General features: G+C 44.1%; 1 protein-coding gene across 1 annotated transcript in view; it reads right to left on the minus strand.

The window, feature by feature from the left end:
* LOC144781949 (cytochrome P450 2G1-like) overlaps nucleotides 1-19,529 on the minus strand; it is a 436,288-nt gene that overhangs the window by 168,609 nt on the left and 248,150 nt on the right. Inside the window, exons 6-7 of the mRNA XM_078661040.1 lie at nucleotides 5,693-5,834; nucleotides 3,974-4,161 (exon numbers count right to left, since the gene is read on the minus strand). Coding sequence (XP_078517166.1) covers nucleotides 3,974-4,161; nucleotides 5,693-5,834 — 330 coding nt within the window. The remainder of the gene's footprint in view (nucleotides 1-3,973; nucleotides 4,162-5,692; nucleotides 5,835-19,529) is intronic.

Genomic DNA, 19,529 nt, shown 5'->3' on the forward strand with positions numbered 1-19,529 from the left:
CAATGGCACCATCGCAACCCTCTAGAACTTCCTTCATAAGTCTCTGAAAAACAGATGCTGCACTAGCTAAACCGAATGGCATGCGGCGATACTGAAACATGCCCTCAGGTGTAATAAAGGTTGTAAGAAATTTGGAATCATCATGTAAAAGGACTTGGTGATAGGCACTGGCCAGATCTATTGTGGAGAACACACGAGCCCCAGAAAGTGTAGAAATTAGTTCGTGAATGTGAGGCAAGAGGTGCCTATCAATCCAAATTTCCTTATTTAAACTGCGAAGGTCGACACATAAACGAAGTTCGCCATTGCCTTTAAGCGACAAAACTACTGGTGAAACCCAAGGGGAAGACTCTACAGGTTCAATAATTTTCTTAGATACTAAATCAGATCAAATTGATTTCAGTTTTCCGCGATACGCTAAGGGTACATTCCTAACTCTGTGTCATACAGGAACAGCACCCTCCTTAAGGACAATCTTGTGCTTAAAATTAACAAACTCATGCAACTTATCAGTGCAAATTAAAGGGAATTTAGTTCTTATTTTACAAACAAACTCATCATTTTCATGACAAACAATGTAGACAGGAGGGGAAGCATTGGGGTCAAGTTTGATGCCCATTTCTTGCTGGTGAGGCCAACCCAGAATTGATGCTCCTCTAGTTGCAACATAGACCTTACGCCTAGTTGTTCTGTCTTTAAATTTAAGGTCAGCCCACATGAATCCGTCAAGATTGATTTTGTAACCTGAGTAACCACCAGGTTGAATATCAGGAGGAAAAAGTTTTGTGGTATTCCAAAACTTGTCAAAAATGTTTCTGCCAATAATGCTATACCAAGCACAAGAGTGAATCAACATAGAAATTTCCTTCCCATTAACCAGAATTTTATCGCTGGGAAAACCCTTGCACTTGGTGTCGCCAACACACAACAAACTATTTATTTCTGAAACTTTTTCCTGATCTGCTTCGCTATCCTCAAACGACACCAAATTTACCTTTTGGAAGGATCTGCACATTTTGTTAAAATGACCAGATTTTTTACATTTGATACAAATTTTATTCCAAGCGGGACATCCCTTGTAACTTCCAACGTGGTCATTGCCACCACACCTATAACAAACAATTTGGGTTTTCTTAACAAATGGCTTATTTTCTTTAGCAAAACCCCCCTTTTTAGAAAAAACAAAAGGAGGCTTTTTAGGATTAGTATAATCCTTAACAATGGCTACTTCAGGAATAATATCTTTGTTTTTAACAACCTGTCCCCTGATCTCACTAACGAAAATTTCTGATTGTTCAATTCCCTTAGCGATATTAAGTACTGCACTAAGAGAAGATTCTGTCCCCATCCACAAACGTTCCTGAATTTTTTTACTCTTGGTTCTCATCATAATTTGGTCTCTCAAAACCTGTTCGAAGTTAATTGTTTCAAACGCACAAGAGCTAGCTAAAGTGCTTAAAGCGGCCACAAAATTCTCAATGGACTCATCCTTCTTCTGAGCTCTGGAATAAAACTTAAAACTTTCCATGACAGTGTTAATTTTTCTGCCGAACCTAATGCTCATTTGTTTAACAGTGACCTCAAAAACATTAATGTCGCCAGAACCATCTATAGGAGGAAGATTTGCTAACTCCTTTAAACCTGCCCCCGCTAGACAATTTTTAGGCAGTGCCAACTTTCTTTTAGGGGAACAGCCATCCTCTTCTAAGACATCGACATACGCCAAAAACATTGGGTACCACAAATCCCACTCCATTTTTGGCTCACCAGCGAGAGGTAGAAAGTGTGGGGGAGCAGTAATATTCGACATGTTAAACTTTAAAACAAAATTGACATTAAGGAATTGGAATAATAAACATTGGTTATACATATTGAATGAGATGGAACAAAATAAAAAGCTAAAATAAAAGATGTAGTCACCGACATCTCAATAGTAATGCTGGAAATTCACACTAGTTAAAAATAATAATCTAAAGAAAAAAAACGTAGTCACCGATGTCAAAATGGTTCCAAAAGATGTTTGAAAGTTATAAAGTGGTCTGGCAGCAGAAGAATAGTCATAGAATCTGGAAAACGTCTTGCAGATCGACTTGCAGAAGAGAAGAAGTGGTTGCCTGTTGAGACAAAGTCAACAAAATGGCTGCAAGAAGATTACATCCTGCGTCCTACGTTGTACTGCGTCTTAACGCGATGTAATCATCCAAGCAGCATGAGACGTCACTCTGCCAGAACGAGTCAGAATAGACACAGCGCAATGACACACATTAGAATCTCTTTGACGCAGCGTTGCCAGGAGTTTTCAAGCTCGAGGTAAGACTGTTATTCTTTAATAAGTTAACAGTTTAGTAGCAGCGCTGGAGCACACAGTTTAATTTAGATGAAGTTGAAAAAAATGAAGAAGGAATTCCGAGGCTTCACTTCTCGGAGAATTAAACTGTCAAACCAAAACGATTAATCATTTTGTTCCCTTCACACTTAGAGGCTCGAAATTGCACAGCTTAGCTTTCCGCTATTTTCAGTGCAGAGCTATGCAAAATAATAACAGAATACTTCCTTCTCAGAAAATAAATTACACAAATCACCGCTTTAGAGATAACGCAGTCACACAGAAATGTACTCACGAAGGAAAATCCAAGGGCTCCAGGTCATTCCAAGGGCACCAGATCGTGAACGAGTGATTATCCAAAAACATTAAAAATAAATGGTCACAGAGAGATGCAATTGTGGCACAGATTTAACGTAAAGTCCTTTGCAAGAGTCATTAATACACAAAATCTTGAAATGGTTCAGAGAGAAGTGAACGCAGTTCCATAAAAAAAAACTCCTTTGTAAATCCTTTTTGAAACTCCAAATTGTAGGTCCTTAATGAAACTCCCAAACGTCGCCAAAATTGTGAAGTAATTAGATGGAGATGTTCTGAATGAAAAATAAGTTTATTGCAGGAAACAGCTTATACATCCACAGAGCACAAAAGCAACTCTCTCTCTGTCCAACTCCCACATATGGAATGTAGGCAGACAGAGGAAACATAAAAAGACTAGAAAACATTCTAAATGAGAATACTACAGTTGCGATATCTCATAGTTCAATGTTTAGTTCAATATTAACCACACAATAATGAAGGCTACAATTGTTTTTGAGTTAGTTCTACGATCCCCAAGGAATCCGTTTTCAAAACAATCTGACTAGTTTTGGACTTGCGTCTATGAAGACTAGATATTATTAACTTTTTGATGGCAAATACTCCAGAACCATTTAGCAGTTTCTACATTTTTATCTGGTGAATTACTGACTAGGTCAGCTACAGACAGTTAATAGAGGAAAAATATACCTACCCCAGCCTTTGATAACAGATTGTTTGTGGGTTTCTGCTAAGGGTTAGGAATGTTATTACGTTGTATTGTGTTTAATTGCATATAATATGAATCGTGTGTGATTATTTATGTTAAACATTTTTGTTATTCTATATATTTGTAAGGTTGTGTACCTTAAGTAAACAATACATGATTGCTACAATGTGACGGTAAACCTATACTTGTGAGAAGATGAGGTTCCTCTTCATTGAATTTTGAAAGCCATACGCATACTCTCAAAGAGAAACAGGTGAACCAATCATAATGAGATGGTGTGCTGTACGTGCTTCAGTAAAAAAGCACAATGGAAAGGTGCACTCCTGCGTAGGAGGCTGTACTATTGTTCTGTTTAATGAAAAAACGTGTATCCATTTTCTCCTTGTCCTGGCTTTCGCAAATATGTAAAAGCAGTGAAATTCTTGTAGAATGGGCTGTCTTAAACATTGTGGAAACTCTTTCAATTAACCCAGATGAAATACACTGTTACTCCTTTATACTTTTCTGTAAATAAATTAGAAGAGAGCATTTGGACTGAACATATATTGATTTTGTTTTAGTTACAACACAACATTACTCACTAAATGTTCACTTTCCACATAAAATGATACAATGCATACTACCTTTGGAATTGTGTATCCTCTGAACTGGGTGTTGTACATCACTGAATGGTTTAGTCCCATTGGAAACAGATCGCAGAACCGGTGAATCTCATGGATCACAGCATTTGTGTACGGCATTTTGGGTCTGTCCTCACTGGTAGGGCTGCGGTGTTGACCGATTTCACGTTGTATCTCGTCGTGAATTTTATCTGTCATTTGAAAGAGACAATTAAAACAAGTCAGAGTTCGTATGTGAAAAAAAATGTTCCACCTAGAACGTTTTAGCTTTGTTGGAGGTCTTTTTGAGAAACAACAATTGAAAATCCCTTTCCAAAGATCTTACAGAACAGGCAGTGACAAAGGCAAAAGGTCTCAGCAGTGAAACCTGTTGGCTTTGGCAAGGCTTTTTTTTATTGTTATATAACATCCGTGCATAAGCCTGCATCCTTTGCAGGATCCTTTAAATGGATTTGCTCAAAGTTTGGAAATTGAATCAAACCTTTCCACAATGGATGCATGCGCCTCCACGACATCCATCTGTGAATGAGTATGTAGGACCATTGTTTTAATAGATTTGTTCAAATAATACAAACCCATTTCTTGGTGCCTGTTGCATATGCTTGCACATGTGCACTGATGGGAGGGATGGGTGGCCATCTTGAAATGAGTAAAAAACTGTTTTAGGCTAGACAAACCCTGATAATGCAGCAGCAAAAACGTAAAACTACAATTGCAGAGAGATAGGATAGAAATAAAGGAGCAGATCTGGGAAAATATTTTGATACGCTCCAGTGAAAGAGAAGTTGCGAAATTGACAAGGTTGTAGATGGATGGTAAACTAATAGGGAAAACAAGGAGCAGTGGGGGCGGTGTGAAGAACCAGAAGAGAGAGAGGTTAGGACAAAGTCAACAGGGAAGCAGCATACTGGGGAGAGAGCAACAAAACACGTTCGTTTCTGTGGAGAGCAAGAAAAACGAAGTTTGCAGCATGTAAACAACATCAGCAGTGCTAGGATATATATCAACTATTACACATTGAGACCGATATGCTGCTGGGTGGATGCGATATACCGAGGTATATGGAAGAAAACCATTTAACCAAGAGGAAAAAATTCAAATAGACAACAAAACCTTCCATTCATAGAAAAGGAGGTCAGCTTTGCATCAGTCTCTGATATACCTACACAGCTAAAACTATCTGTAGCTGAGACTTAAGGAGGACACTTTCAAGTGTAGCAAAGTAAGTCAGTGAGAAATTTTAATTAAGCTTTGAATGAAATTTACAAATGTTCAGCTAGGCAATTTTGTGTTATTTATTTGTTTAAGGTAGGCTAGTTCAAGTCACATTTTTTTCAAGTGTGACTAATACCGAGGCCTTATGTTGCATGACTGAATTAATTTACTTGATTGAGGCATGCCCTCCTGTGAAATTTTAACACATATAATCAAAATGCTTTTCCAGCCACTTTTGCAATTTTGCATAATTATGCACAATTCTCTTGATATTTCACGACACTTAAAAGAAAATTGGATTTTGAACTCTCTTAGTCCTAAATGTATAAACGTTTCAACTGAATGGTGTCTGTTGTAAGAAAACTCAAACACTCAAACAGCTGCAATGGATTTCCAACGCCCATACAGTAGCTAAAGTAGGCAAATACATTTTCAGAAAATAAGTCTGTTACATTTCACAACTGCTCTTTATTCTTATACAGGAGAGAAACTTTGTTTTACTCATACCCTGTACTTCTGGGTATTTCAAAAGAAGATGAAATCCATGTTTCATGGTGTTGCTGACTGTCTCTATTCCACCTAATATGAGGGCCATCGTTGTTGAAATTAAGTTATCGATGTGAAACTCCGATGACTCATTTTGCTTTTCCTGTTAATAAAAAAATAGGACCATGTTCACAAGGTAAAGCTACAAGCAATATATATTATATTTACACACGCATAACATTAAGAACTCACACAAGTGTATGTCTCAAAATTGTTCCAACTAACCAAGCATACACATGTGATATTATGAATTAATGTACACTGGAACCTGAACATACAGCATTGGGCATAGGATATTGTGGGCAAAATCTGTGACTTAACACAAGCCTACGCCCACATAGTGTTAGGGATATAGCAGGGTATGGTAGGAAATCCAAAAGAAATACTCCATACCTACATTGCATAATTCTACTATACTATGGGTTAATCCACTGCTTCCAGACATATTTCATGATACTATGGGGAAAAGCTGGCAACGTGTTGGTATTAATAACCTATGGCATCTGTACTGTAACCGGGAATTTTGTACATTTTATTCATTACAAGAGGAATATGGACTCCACCAGCATTTTTTTAAAGTATTTACAAGTAAGGGATTATTTCTTGTATAGGCAGAAACTTCAAGCTGATCTGGCATCATCGGAAATATGGTCCTATTTATTTGGGAACTCTGATGGGATCTGTAATTGCGAATTCCATCAGAAACTTATCTCATTGGTACAAGATGATAACTTGCAAATTGCTCCAAAATGAAGCCGGCTTTTAATATCTGAGATTATGGCTAATGATATACAGGATGCCTTAGTAATCCTAGACTGGTCAGTGACTTCTGTTAGTCCTAAACTTCAGCATTTCAGAACAATCTGCATGTTGTACCACATGCCGGAACCTATCTAATAAAACAAATTGAACACAGTGTTTCTTCTTTAACTTAAGTGTTTATTCACAACCACCGGAGGACACCACCAGCAGCCTGCTCGAATCTCACGACTCTTCTGTAGCCCGGTCTCCCCAAGGTTCTCATGATCCACCTAACATTCTCACAGGTGACTCTCTGTTAAAAGGCAATTTAAAATACATATTCCCCTTCAACATATGATAAAGAAAAAAGTTTAAAAACAGAGAAACTAATAGATAAGAGAAAAAGAAAACATCAAAATATAAATTGCAGCTCAGAAAATAACAAGGCAATGGAAGAAAAAAGAAACTAACACATTACTCTAAAGTTTGATGATGAAGATCCAAGGGTGGTCGCCTCGCTCTTTTATCACAACACAATTGTTCTGTCTGACCCTCATCATTGCCATTCTTCCCACCACTAGGACCCACAACCTCACTGCATCTGGACAGTCAAGGCATAGTATAAACAATACCACCACTTAACATACGACATTCTTCATAACCTTGACAATCCGTTTTGGAACTAGAGATCTCATTTCGGCTTTTGGAAAACACATAGCTCTCTTTACATACAACAATGTCACCAACTTTCTATTCACAATTGTACACTCCCATTCTTTCATCATACCTTTGTTTATACTTCTCTTGGTATTTCTTCACTCTCATATCGAACCCACCAATGTTCCTATTGTTTCCGCTCAACCATACCAGGGTGAGTTTAGAATCAGCCACTCTACCTGTAATTTCCTTTAATGGTTAACAGCCTGTGACGCTATTGGGTGCATTCCTAGGCACCTGCAGCTTTTCTAGAAAAATGCTCTTAAAGGCAGGTCTGTCTCAACAGCTGTTTGAGCACATGTCCTTTCACGCCTGATGATGCTTTCAACTAATCCATTGGTTTGCAGTGCATGGAGAGGTGAATCTTTTACTCACAATGGTTTCACTGCATCAGCCACCAATATGTGGAACTGTAAGACTTCCAATGTAGTCTATTTCATCCTATGCCCGTGTTCCCTTGGATATGTGGGTGAAACGTCACAACCAGTGCAGGTAAGGTTGACGGAGCATCGCTCCTCAATCAGAACTAAAAAGTTGCTTTCACCCATGGTGAAACATTTCCTTGAACATAGCCATGGTCCTGAAGAGTTTAAATGGCGCATTTTAGAGAAAATAAATACTCCAGACATGAAGGGGGGTGAACAGATACGTAAGAAGCGTGAGGTCTTTTGGATCTTTTCTCTGGACACCTTCAGAAGGGGATTAAACAGTGAAATCCCGTGGGAGAACGCGATTATTTAAATTTGACCTGCATGACAAGATTAAGTATGATTCGGGAACAAGTGCAGCCATTTGTGGGTGACTTTGTTCCCTATCCGTTCATCTGGTTCCCTGTCTTTTCACTTGACTGCCGTATTCTTGCTATTAAATGGACGATGGTTCTGTATGGAATAGACCGCATCTTTTTTGCAAGTATCTTTCTGGAAATGTTTGTTGTTGTGGCCAAAAAATCGCCTTGATTATTTGATAAGGTATGACCAGAAATCACAGTTTCTACACAGAAGAGATTACATTTTTATAACATCCCACTTATTCCTTTTTTTTATATTTAAAATATAAAAGATTTCCCCCTGTATTTGATAAGTTTTATTCTTTACTGTATAAGTTTGCTTTCTTCACATTTTTACTATTGGAATCTATTTACTTGCGTTGGCGGTAGATTCTTGCCATTTTTAGTGTCTGATTGCATTTTTAGGACCGAGTCCCCCTTTTTATCTCTATGAATGAGATTTTAAGTCTCGTGCGTGGCCTGGCGAATATACCTTTATCAATGGGTTCACTCCCACCTTCGGGCGGAGCTATGCTCACCTGGCAGGTATTTAAGTTCGTTCCTGCCTTCTACCCGTTGATATCTTCCCGCCTTTTACGTCCATCGAGACACGGGTGTAGCTGAGAGCCTCCGCGCACTCCATTTTTAGATTTTTGAATTCAGGTATGTCTGCCTAGCGAGATTGTTCGCGCCGTTTTATTCTAAAGGGGATCCTTAGGCTGGCTACTTTAAAACACTCTTATCTTGCTGGCAACAAGTAACTCCTTGTTCTATGTTTCAGCAGTTAATCAGTTTACCTGAACAACCGTTTCGAGAACAAGCGTGTATATGACCCTGAGGCAAAACAACGTCATGCTGTGAATTAGGTATTCTTTCCTAAACAAACCCAGTGCTTCCTTTTCGTACGAATGATGATCCCTGATTGAACCCAAATAAATTTCCTTTTTATCTGGTCCGTTTGTAGATTAGACAGCCACGTCTTCTGACCTCTGGATTAAACATCCTTATACCACGTCTTACAGCCCTCTCGGATTTAGAACCGGAACTATCCCGTATTTAAGGAAAAGAACCATACAATATTTTTTAATGTAAGTGGCCTGTTTGCTTTTAGGAAATGACTGTATGCGTGTAATGCTATAGCAACACTTAGCGCCATGTAATTAGAAGTTCTATGATACCCGTTTTTATCTGTTTAGTTTCCTCCGTGGATCGGGCGTATAATCAAGACACGCTTGGCACTCTGAAATATACTTGCCTCGAGGAGATACCAGTGATTAACTAAACGGGTAACTATCCCTACCTTGATCGTTTAAGTTTCGATTGTGAGAATGTATACTTAGAGATTTTTTAGTTTAATTTTTAAACTCGAGCAGTTTATGAAAAGTGAGTTATGTTATTGCCATTGCTACATCCACATCGCTAAGAGGTTACTATGGAAGTTAGCTTTAGAGCCTCCACGGATACGATTTATTCCCGTTTGGTCTCTCTTAATTAGAATTTATTTGTGATTGTTAGATTGATTATTACACTTTTTAATTTTTATTTTTTATTCATACTCTGTTTATCTCCATTATATGTTTTGCACAGAAATCGTGTTTTTATCCATATCGTGGCCTACATTCATTCCACAGTGAGAGAATCAATTTTACATATACCGTGGTGAATATTTAAAGTAAGTAGAGGTAGTCTGACAGATTGATACTTCTTGTCCCGACATTAGGTTAGAGAATGCACAGAGTTTATATTCGTTCGAATAGATTTTTTAGAATTTAAAGGCCCTTTAACCATTAAGAACTTTGGCTTTCCATCTTCCCTTCCCTTCGTATATGGGCTTTGAGAGTACTTTGACCCGTCCTTGTGATGTCTATCCTATACATCTTATCTTGCTTACTGTCCTCATTAACTCTTTTTTATCCCCTTTTTCCACTGAGAATGAATGCTTACACCTAGCTCTTTGGCCATTTGTTTCCTTTGAATTATGAGCACAGAAGTTCACTTGCAATCCATCCTTATTCATGTGGATTTATAACTTGTGTTTCAAAGGACCTATAAATATATTACATGCGTATTTGCACAGTGTACAATTGTCATTAGCTTTTTGCTACTTTAATTGTTTATATATATACATTTGTTATATATAAATTGCTGACTGGGTTTTTTATTGTTATATTAGATTTGTTTTTAGTTTCTACCTTTATTGAGAATTTATACATTGTTATTTTATATTTAGGTAAAAGAGTTTGGTCCTGAAGAAGGCGCTGGTTCGCCGAAACGCGCGTCGATATATAACTCTTTCCTCTGCTTATTAATTGTATTTTTTGTAATATTTGATTTGTCCCTGTTTATGCATGTTTTTTATGAATACGTAACTGTATGTTTCTAATTGATTCTGTAATAAAAAAATGAGGTTTTAACCTATTTTCGTTAATGTTTTGACATTTTGAATACTGTGTTTTCTCATTTACAATTGGTCCTTTACTCGTCCATTATTGATTAGACAAGTATTCATTAACTGCCTAGGTTGGTATTTTCCCAATAGTTTTTTTCCCTGACCTAGGAGTCCATTCATCTATTGTTCAGGGGGTCCTTGTTTTATACGAGTTTTTAAGTACTCTACCATTCTCTTGAGAAGTAAATTGTACTCCATTATCAGTAACCATAACTTCTGGTTAGCCATAGCAAGCAAACATATCCCTGATAAATTCAATGATATTCTTGGTAAAAACTGAACTCATGCAACAGGCTGAAACTCATTTTGATCAGCCGCGGCCGGTAGTGGGAGTACTTGCAAGGCTGTAACGTGGGTGGGGGGGCGGGGTGGGGGGTAGTAATGTATGGATTACGGAGCTTAACAGGTAAGTAAACATATAAATAAAACAAATTTTGTTGCATGCACTGCATCACCAAATGAGATGCAGTGCGCGCAACAAAATTAGTTAAAAAAAAATATGTTTATTTACCTGTTAAACTCCGTAATCCATACATTACTACCCCCCACCCCGCCCCTCCCCCTCCCCACCTCACCGCCCGGCAGGTACTCCCACTACCGGCGGCTGATTTTGATGTATAGTCAACCAAAACTACAACAAATCTCTCATTGGGTGACAATACATTAAAAGGACCCACAATATCCATGGCTAGTTTGGTCTAGATACAATAGAGCCACCCAATAATCCCCTCGGGACTGGGTATAATCAATAACAAAATCACATTGTCCCTCGAGGAAACATTTGCAATACATTTGTAATTTATAATAATGTCACATTCATGATCATCAATCTATTGATACAGGAAAATGTATACAGAAATACCAGATTGTATCAAAAGAAGTGTAATTTGGGGGCGTGGCTGGCAGCCAACCATGGTGGCAGCTTAAAGGACAGGCTCCGTAGTTGAGGCGGCCTCTCCTTAAATCCGGCAATGAATCCGATTGCACTAAGATCTCTAGCGGAGAGATCCGACGCCCAGGACCGGGCAGGACAGACGGCGGCAACTCTGTTGTAAATCCGACACTGGGAGGCGAAGAGCAGACACCGCTCCCTCATGGCCTGGGAACTTGAGAAGAGCCGGGGAGTCTCCTCCCAGTGCAGCCCAGCCGGAAGCGGCACTGGTCTGGGTGTGTCACACCGGAAGTGCCCGGCCAGTGCCCAACTCAGCAGCGACAACTCGGGAATCCGGGGTAAACATCGTCCGGAGCGCCCAGGGAAGAGAACTGACGAGGCACAAGCGGCGACCGTGCCGATGGGACCAATCGGGCCGGACTGCGGGCAGTTGGTGTCCTAGAAACGCGACTGTCACCCAAGAAGGGCCGCTATTTTAGGACTGACCAGCCGGAGAAGACCCCAAGTAGCGATTAAGGCTGAGGGGAGAGGCGGCGTCCAAGGACGGAGGAAAGGGGCAAGAGAACGGAGAGAGGACCATTGACCTGCCGAGCGCACAGGGAGCAGACCCGAGGCGACCGGAGACGTCACCGGCTGCCGCAGCGACGGACGCCGGAGATCCATCACCCGGCCGGAATTGCGAGGTGAGCCCGCAGGAATACCCACCCTGCCATTGGACAGCTGGCCAAATAGACACTTGGCACTGGCATACACCGGACTGTAGTGGGCGGCACCTGAGCACAACGGAGACCTACAGTAGACCAGGACCCACCGCACAGATAGCGCTTCAGGCTAGAGATCAGCGCCAGAAGTAGCGCAAACACATGCGACATGCCTTGGGATCCCGTGAGACCTGGGAATACACAGCGGTGCCGTCGTTGCTTCTAACCTCAGGGCATGAGTGGCGGCTCTGAAAGCGGCAACAAGTTGAGCCCCGTGCTCCTCACCCCCCTAACAGTACTGACAACGAAACATAGGGGAAGACTGGCGCATCTGCTCACTACTTGCAAGGCGGACATATAGCATACAGTGTCACTGCCTGGCCCTCAACTACCCTGCGCGCCGGTAACTGCCACGGATCCTGTGTGCACCAGACAGATGCAGACATAAGGCACACAGGGAGGCCCCGCAGACAGAAGGGAGAGCTACAGTTCGCCGGCCAAACAGCTAGTGGGACCTGATAGAGGCACGCAGGACAGAACCCATTATAAGCTTGTGCCCAGGAGAGCGCGTTAGACAACCCATACCCAGTGGACCGGGTACAGGCGGTACAGGCATCACTAGATCTGGAGGGGCAAGGCGCGGCAGGTGACGGCTGTCGGGTGTGCGGGGAACGCAGCTGGACCAGGAGTGATTACAGGGTGTGGTGGGCTGCATCCCAAACGACATACGGACTGGGTGTGGCATTCCGGGTGTCCCCACAGACAGGCCCTGAAAGAGAGCGATAACGGCCACGGCGACAGTCAGAATGGCGGGCAAGGGCTCCAAAAGTGGGACTACGCAGACCCGCATAGAGAAATATGCTTGCGGCAAGGGCGCCTCCTCCCCAGTAGATGGAAGAACACCAGCCGGCAAATCAGCAGATGGTGTGGGGGGGAAAAGGCGACACTGGATGACGTCATGCCAGCGCTGACGCAAGTACAAGTAACGGTGTGCTCGATCTCTACCGAAATAACTTTGATTAGGGCGGACTTCCATAAAATGTCGGAGAAGGTCAGCTCCATGGAGGTGGTCACAAAATCGTTGGTGGAGGACGTGTCAGAACTACAAACAGCTGTAGAGCGAATGTCAGCAGAAAACAAGACGCTGAGGAAAAGACTGGATGATCAGGAAGGGCGCTCCAGACGGAACAACATCCGAATAATTGGAGTTCCGGAGTCGGAGGGCACTAGGGCAACGGACCTTTATGTGGAGGAACTGATTAAAAACGAGCTGAAGCCCAAGGGCCTGTCCACCTTCTTTTCCGTGGAGAGAGCACACCGTGTCCCTGGAGGACAGCCGAAACCGGGAGCGGCCCCGTGACCCATCATTGCCAGACTATTCAATTTTCGGGATAGAGATGCTATCCTGCAGGCAGCGCGATTCTCTCCTCCAGTCAAGATCCTGAACTCTACGCTGGCCTTTTTTCCGGATTATACAGCGGAGGTTGCCCGCAGACGTAGAACCTTCTTCGAGGTGAAGAAAGAACTCAGGACAAGGGAGATTCCGTATTTGATGGTCTTCCCGGACAGACTGCGCATAGTGGCGGACAATAAGACCTGGTTCTTCGACACTCCGGAGATCGCCCAAGACTGGTTAGATGGATGGAGACAGGCCGGTCAACCTCGCCGATCGAACAGGACACAGCGGAATCAAGATAAAGGTCATCACCCAAACTCTCAGGCGTCAGGAGGAGTGGTGGAGGAACGGTCGCAGGTGAGAGACAATATAGACGACGATGAAAACGAGGAACAATAGCCACCCGGTCAATGTAATGTAGCCTTATTGTATTGACTGCCTGAAGGACTGCCGTGGACACTGGGCGGAGGACCTCCGAGGAGGGGAAGAGGGGCCACGAACCCTGGAGAGTCCTTCACCCCAGCAAGCAAATATATTGTGTGGGGGATGGGTTAAGCACTCTGCTAAGTTGGGGGGCGGGCGGTTCAAGGTCCGTATAGCAGGGGGCAGGGAAGGGGGAGTTGGGGGGGTTGTTTTTCTTGTTCTTTAGTTCTTTGACTCGGACAGGTTGGATGTGGCGTGCAGATACTGACACTTTCACCAGCACACGAGGGGCGCAGCAGCATCAGTCCATACTGAAGGGAGGTCTCTCACAATACGAAGGTAATGACGCACGACACACCGGATGACGCCATAGGTGGGTGCTACCGGATGGGGCTTGTGCCGCCGCTCCAATTAATGTCCTGGAATGTGCGGGGGCTGGGGGACAAGATTAAGCGGGAACTGGTCCTGCAGAGTATTAGAAGACATGGCCCAGCCTTGGATACGCTGCATGAAACACACTTGGTGGGCTCGGCAACTCAGGCCCTGAATAGACGGGGATACCGAATAATCGCCCATTCAGAATCCACCTCAGGGTCACGGAGGACGGATATACTGATGCGTAAGTCATCTCAATCTATACTGCAGCTCACTAAAACTACAAGTAAGGACAGGTTAATCAGCACACGATTGGCGCAACAGTATCAGTTAGCAATGCGGCCGGGTCTTTCAATTCCCGTTGGAAATGGCGCACAACACACAGACTAACACCATAAGGGGGGATCTCGAGTAGGACCGGTGGCACCGCTCCAATTAATGTCCTGGAATGTGCGGGGGCTGGGAGATAAGATTAAGAGGGGGTTGGTTCTGCAGGGTATTAGGAGGTTAAGCCCCGCCTTGGTTATGCTGCAAGAAACACACTTGGTGGGTACAGCTACTCAAGCACTGGATAGGCGGGGATACCAAATGATAGTCCATTCGGATTTTACCACAGGGTCACGAGGGACGGGCATCTTGATGCGTAAGTCGTCACAGTTCAGATTGCAGTCCACCAGAACAGACGATCAAGGCCGCTTCGCGGCGGCACATGGACAGTGGGAAGGTAAATCACTGAACGTAGTGTCCGTTTATATCCCGCCAGCGCTCCACGCAATTGCCCTTCCGGAACTGGGGAAATTCCTACAGGAACTCCCGGAGGGAGACCTTATAATAGGAGGAGACTTTAACGCGGTAGCACACAACACTCAGGACAGATTCCCGGTTCAAACACAGACCCCTGGTCCCTCCCACTAAGCGAATTCTTGGAAGCGCAGGGACTGCTTGACCTCTGGCGACAGTTTCACCCAGACGATCAGCATTACACCTATTACTCTGCTGTCCATGATAGCCTGTCTCGAATCGATTATTTTCATGCACCAGGAGGCGGTCTTCTCAACATAGAAGACGTACAGATTAGGCCCAGGGGCATATCAGACCACTCCCCATTAACACTGAATTTGTCGAGCCCGGAACAGACTCGTAAGCGCATTTATCCAATATTCCCAGGATATCTCAAGGTACCGCATATACGGAGGGAACTAAAAAGGACGACCCGATATTACTTCACGGAGAATTAAGCTTCGGTGGCGTCACCCTCGGTCTTGTGGGAAGCCTATAAGACAGTCTTGAAAGGACAAGCGATCACGACTATAGCGGGTCACAAACGCACTCAAAAGAAAGACCCTCTAGAACTGGAAACAAGACTTAGCAAGGCAAATGAGGCCCTTATGACAGAGCCAACAGTGGACACGCTGCACACGCTCCAGCTATGTCAGCGGCTACACGATGACCACCTACGACGTAAGACAGTAGAGAACATAGCGGCGACGGCACATAGGATTTATGACACACAGATAAGGCAAGTAAGCTCTTGGCCTGGTTAGACAAGAAAAAGGGGGGTACCAGAACTATACTACAGTTGAGGGACTCAGACGGGGCGCTGCACACGCGTCCGTCAGTAATAGTGGAAACACTGGCCGATTACTTCCAGGAGGTGTACACCCCTGAGGTAGAAATCACGCCGGAAGTGGCGGCGGCGGCTCTCCAGGGGATACCGACTCGAACTCTGTCACAAGACGCAGTAGATGAGCTAGAAACTGATTTAACATCGGAAGAGATACAGCTAGCCATTAATGCACTTCATCCAGGTAAGGCAATGGGCCCCAACGGGATACCAATCGAATGGTATAAGGCTATGTCCGAAACTTTGAGTGCACCCCTACTGGGCATGTACACGGATAGCTTGGAGCAGGGGATGCTGCCCCTTGACCAACGTGTGGCGACCCTAGTAGCGATCCCAAAGCCGGGCAAGCCGCCCACGGAGTGTGGATCATATCGCCCAATATCCCTCCTTAATGCCGAAGTCAAGATCCTAGCGAAACTGTTGGCCAACAGAATGATGACTCACCTCGCACAGTTATAACATCCGGACCAGTCGGGCTTTATGCCACACAGGAGCACGGCGCTCAACCTCCGTAGACTATACGGAGCGCTGGCGCGAGCCCCATTATTAACGGAACCAGCAGCCGTCCTATCATTGGATGCCAGAATGGCATTCAACATGGTAGAGTGGCGATACCTTTTTGCGGTCTTGGCCCACATGGGCTTCAGTCCGAAATGTATCGCTTGGATTAAACTCTTATATGAGAGCCCGGTGGTGCACGTGACGGCAAATGGCCACATCTCCCGAGAGATCCCACTAGCTAGGGGAACGAGGCAGGGATGCCCGCTCTCACCTTTGCTTTTTGCCTTGGTCCTAGAGCCATTGGCCACAGTCATTAGGACTTCTCAGCTACTACGAGGCATACGCTGGGGAGACAACTGGGAAGATAGAGTCTCCCTATACGCCGACGACATGCTAATTTATTTGACGAATCCGGAAGAAGGTACACCGGTGTTGCTGACATTATGTGAGGAGCACGGGAAGACCTCCGGTTATAAAATTAACTGGACTAAATCGGCATTTATGAGCTGCATGGACCCTCTCCGAACCTTTCTGCCAGATGCCCACTGACGATAGCAGACACTTCCTTCAGGTACCAAGGGATACACGTTACTCGCGCAGTCACAACCTTTTATGACCTAAACCTACTGCCACCGCTCACTCGATTGAAATCTGATGTGAGACACTGGAAATCCCTCCCTTTGACGCTGCTGGGGCGGGCAGCGCTGTTCAAAATGATGGCGCTGCCACGTTTCCTGTATGTGTTGGAGAATGCACCGACTTTGGTGCCGCCATCATACTTCCGGAAGGCAACGGCAGTGGTAGCCGGCCTGTTATGGGGGGATCGTCCGGCTCGTGTTTCGCACATGAAGCTTGTCAGGGGCTGGTATGACGGAGGAATAGCACTCCCAAATCTACAATTATATTATTGGGCGGCACAACTCAAGGTTATCAACCAGTGGCTGCATGCCCCACAAGACGACCCGGCCTATTTAGCAGACAGAACACAACTGGGTACTCACAGCCTAATTGCCCCATTATACCACAATGGGCTAGCTGCGAAACTAATGGGCCCAACTAAACACACGGTGGCACTATGGCACAGAGCGCAGACAAGGCTAAAATGGGGGGTGTCATAACGAAACTTATGCCCCTGTGGGACGCCAAAGCATTGGGTCACTTGAGGCGCAGCAAGGGGTTCACCCAATGGGATAACATTGGAATCTCCACGGTGGGAGATATGTGGACAAAAGATGGAGTGGTCCCATTTGAAACTTTACGACAACAGTATAACCTGGGTCCCAACGAGACCTACCGCTATATCCAAATAAGGCACGCAATGATGACTGCTATTGAGGCGGGTGCGGAGGTCCCGGAGTCTTCCCCACTGGAAGATCGCCTGCATACTGATTATATGCAGACTAGCGCACCTCCCTCACGTACCGGAAACTACTGAATAACCTTCCGGACCCTTTACAGAAACTGAAAGAGAAATGGGAAGAGGAGTTGGGCGAGATGGACGAGACAAATTGGAATGCCGCGATGGCATCTCCAAGAGAGGCCCGCATCTCGGCGGAATTCTGGTTGGTGCAATTCAAGATACTACACCGGGTTTACTACACACGGACCACCCTACACAGAATTCAGAGGTCAGACCACCCATATTGCCTAAGGGGATGCGGGGAGGAGGGCACACTGTTGCACACACTCTGGGAATGCCCGAGTATTGTAGAGTACTGGCGACAGGTGCTGCGTACCATTTCACAGACACTGGAAGCATCCATAACACCTGACCCGAGAGTGTGCCTGTTGAATGTATGGGGACCGAATGACTTGACGCCACAGGAACAACAATGGGCTATTGTGGGTATTATGCTGGCCAAACGGGATATAGCACAGAGATGGGGGGTGATAGAAGCACCGACCCTGGCACAGTGGTGTAGAAACATGGACATGCTCCTGGTGATTGAACGAGCAGTGTATAAACAAAGGGCCAATCCTCGCAAGTGGAATAAGGTCTGGTTACCCTGGAACAGCTACAGGGATGATCTGTGTGAACCGCTGCCAGAGGACGACGTCGACAGTTCAGGGGATGAGGAAGAGGCAGAATAGATAACCAAATAGTGGGCATTGGTGGGGGCGGGGTCGGTTAGTGGGGACAAGAAGCAGATTGGGTACCTCCCCTGAGAGGCATGGAAGATCTGGGGACATGTGTAAAACAACTGGATTGAATTGCTGGTAAGATGGATAGAATCGTAAGTGCAAAGACTTCTGCTGATTATTCAACCTATAGAGTCACAAGTTGAGTTTTTGATTTAAAAAAATATATAAAAAAGTAAGACGAACTCAGATTTACTTAATCCTATTTTATATATTGCCATAATGTTGATAATTGCTGCCGGACCGTAAGTTGTCGGCTGAATAGCTGTGTATTTTTTATCCTCTAAAATCAACAAATTGTGTAATAGCCGGCCCGCGGGTTGTAGGCAAAAGGCTGTTATCTATAATCTGTGAAATCAAACATATAAACAAAAAGGTGCTAGGCGTCGACGTTTCGGTCCCCCGTTGGTCTAAGCGATCCTTGGGACCATCTTCAGGACGAAAAAGTTGCAAATTTACATTGGAATGCTTCCGAAAAGAAAGACTTATCATATGTTTAAGTATTTCATAGCCATTATGTCCAGAAATTAATCAGACATCTCATCACGTAATAGTGCCACTCAACAAGCCAATGTTCGCTTGATGAATAAACCAGCCTCGCTTGGTCCAAAAAACGCCCGACTCACGAGACCGAGGGCCTCGGTCTCACATTATTATAAATTACAAAGGAATTGCAAATGTTTCCTCTAGGGACAATGTGATTTTGTTATTAGTTTGGTCTAGAGTTGTTCAGGTAACACAACAGGTGAAAGCGGTGTCGCTCTAACTTTCCTGGACTTATTATTACTTGCACAGAGAATACAATCCCTAACTACTTCCTCCAATTGTCGAGCCACTCTAGGCCACCAATATGATTGTCTCACCCTGAACTTCATCAAACTACATCCAAGATGGCCTTCCTGTGGCAAGTTGATCATCTCATGCACATCAGGAGGAACTAACCCTTCCCCATGATGGAGCTTCTCTGCTATAATGCTCAGTTGATCTCGGACATTCCAAAATTCTTTAGCACAATGGGGAACATCAATGAATGCAGGCCACCCACCAACCACAAAGTCCATCACAATCTGC

Source organism: Lissotriton helveticus, chromosome 9 (genome assembly GCF_964261635.1).
Source record: "Lissotriton helveticus chromosome 9, aLisHel1.1, whole genome shotgun sequence".
In the NCBI taxonomy this organism is placed as follows: Eukaryota; Metazoa; Chordata; class Amphibia; order Caudata; family Salamandridae; genus Lissotriton; species Lissotriton helveticus.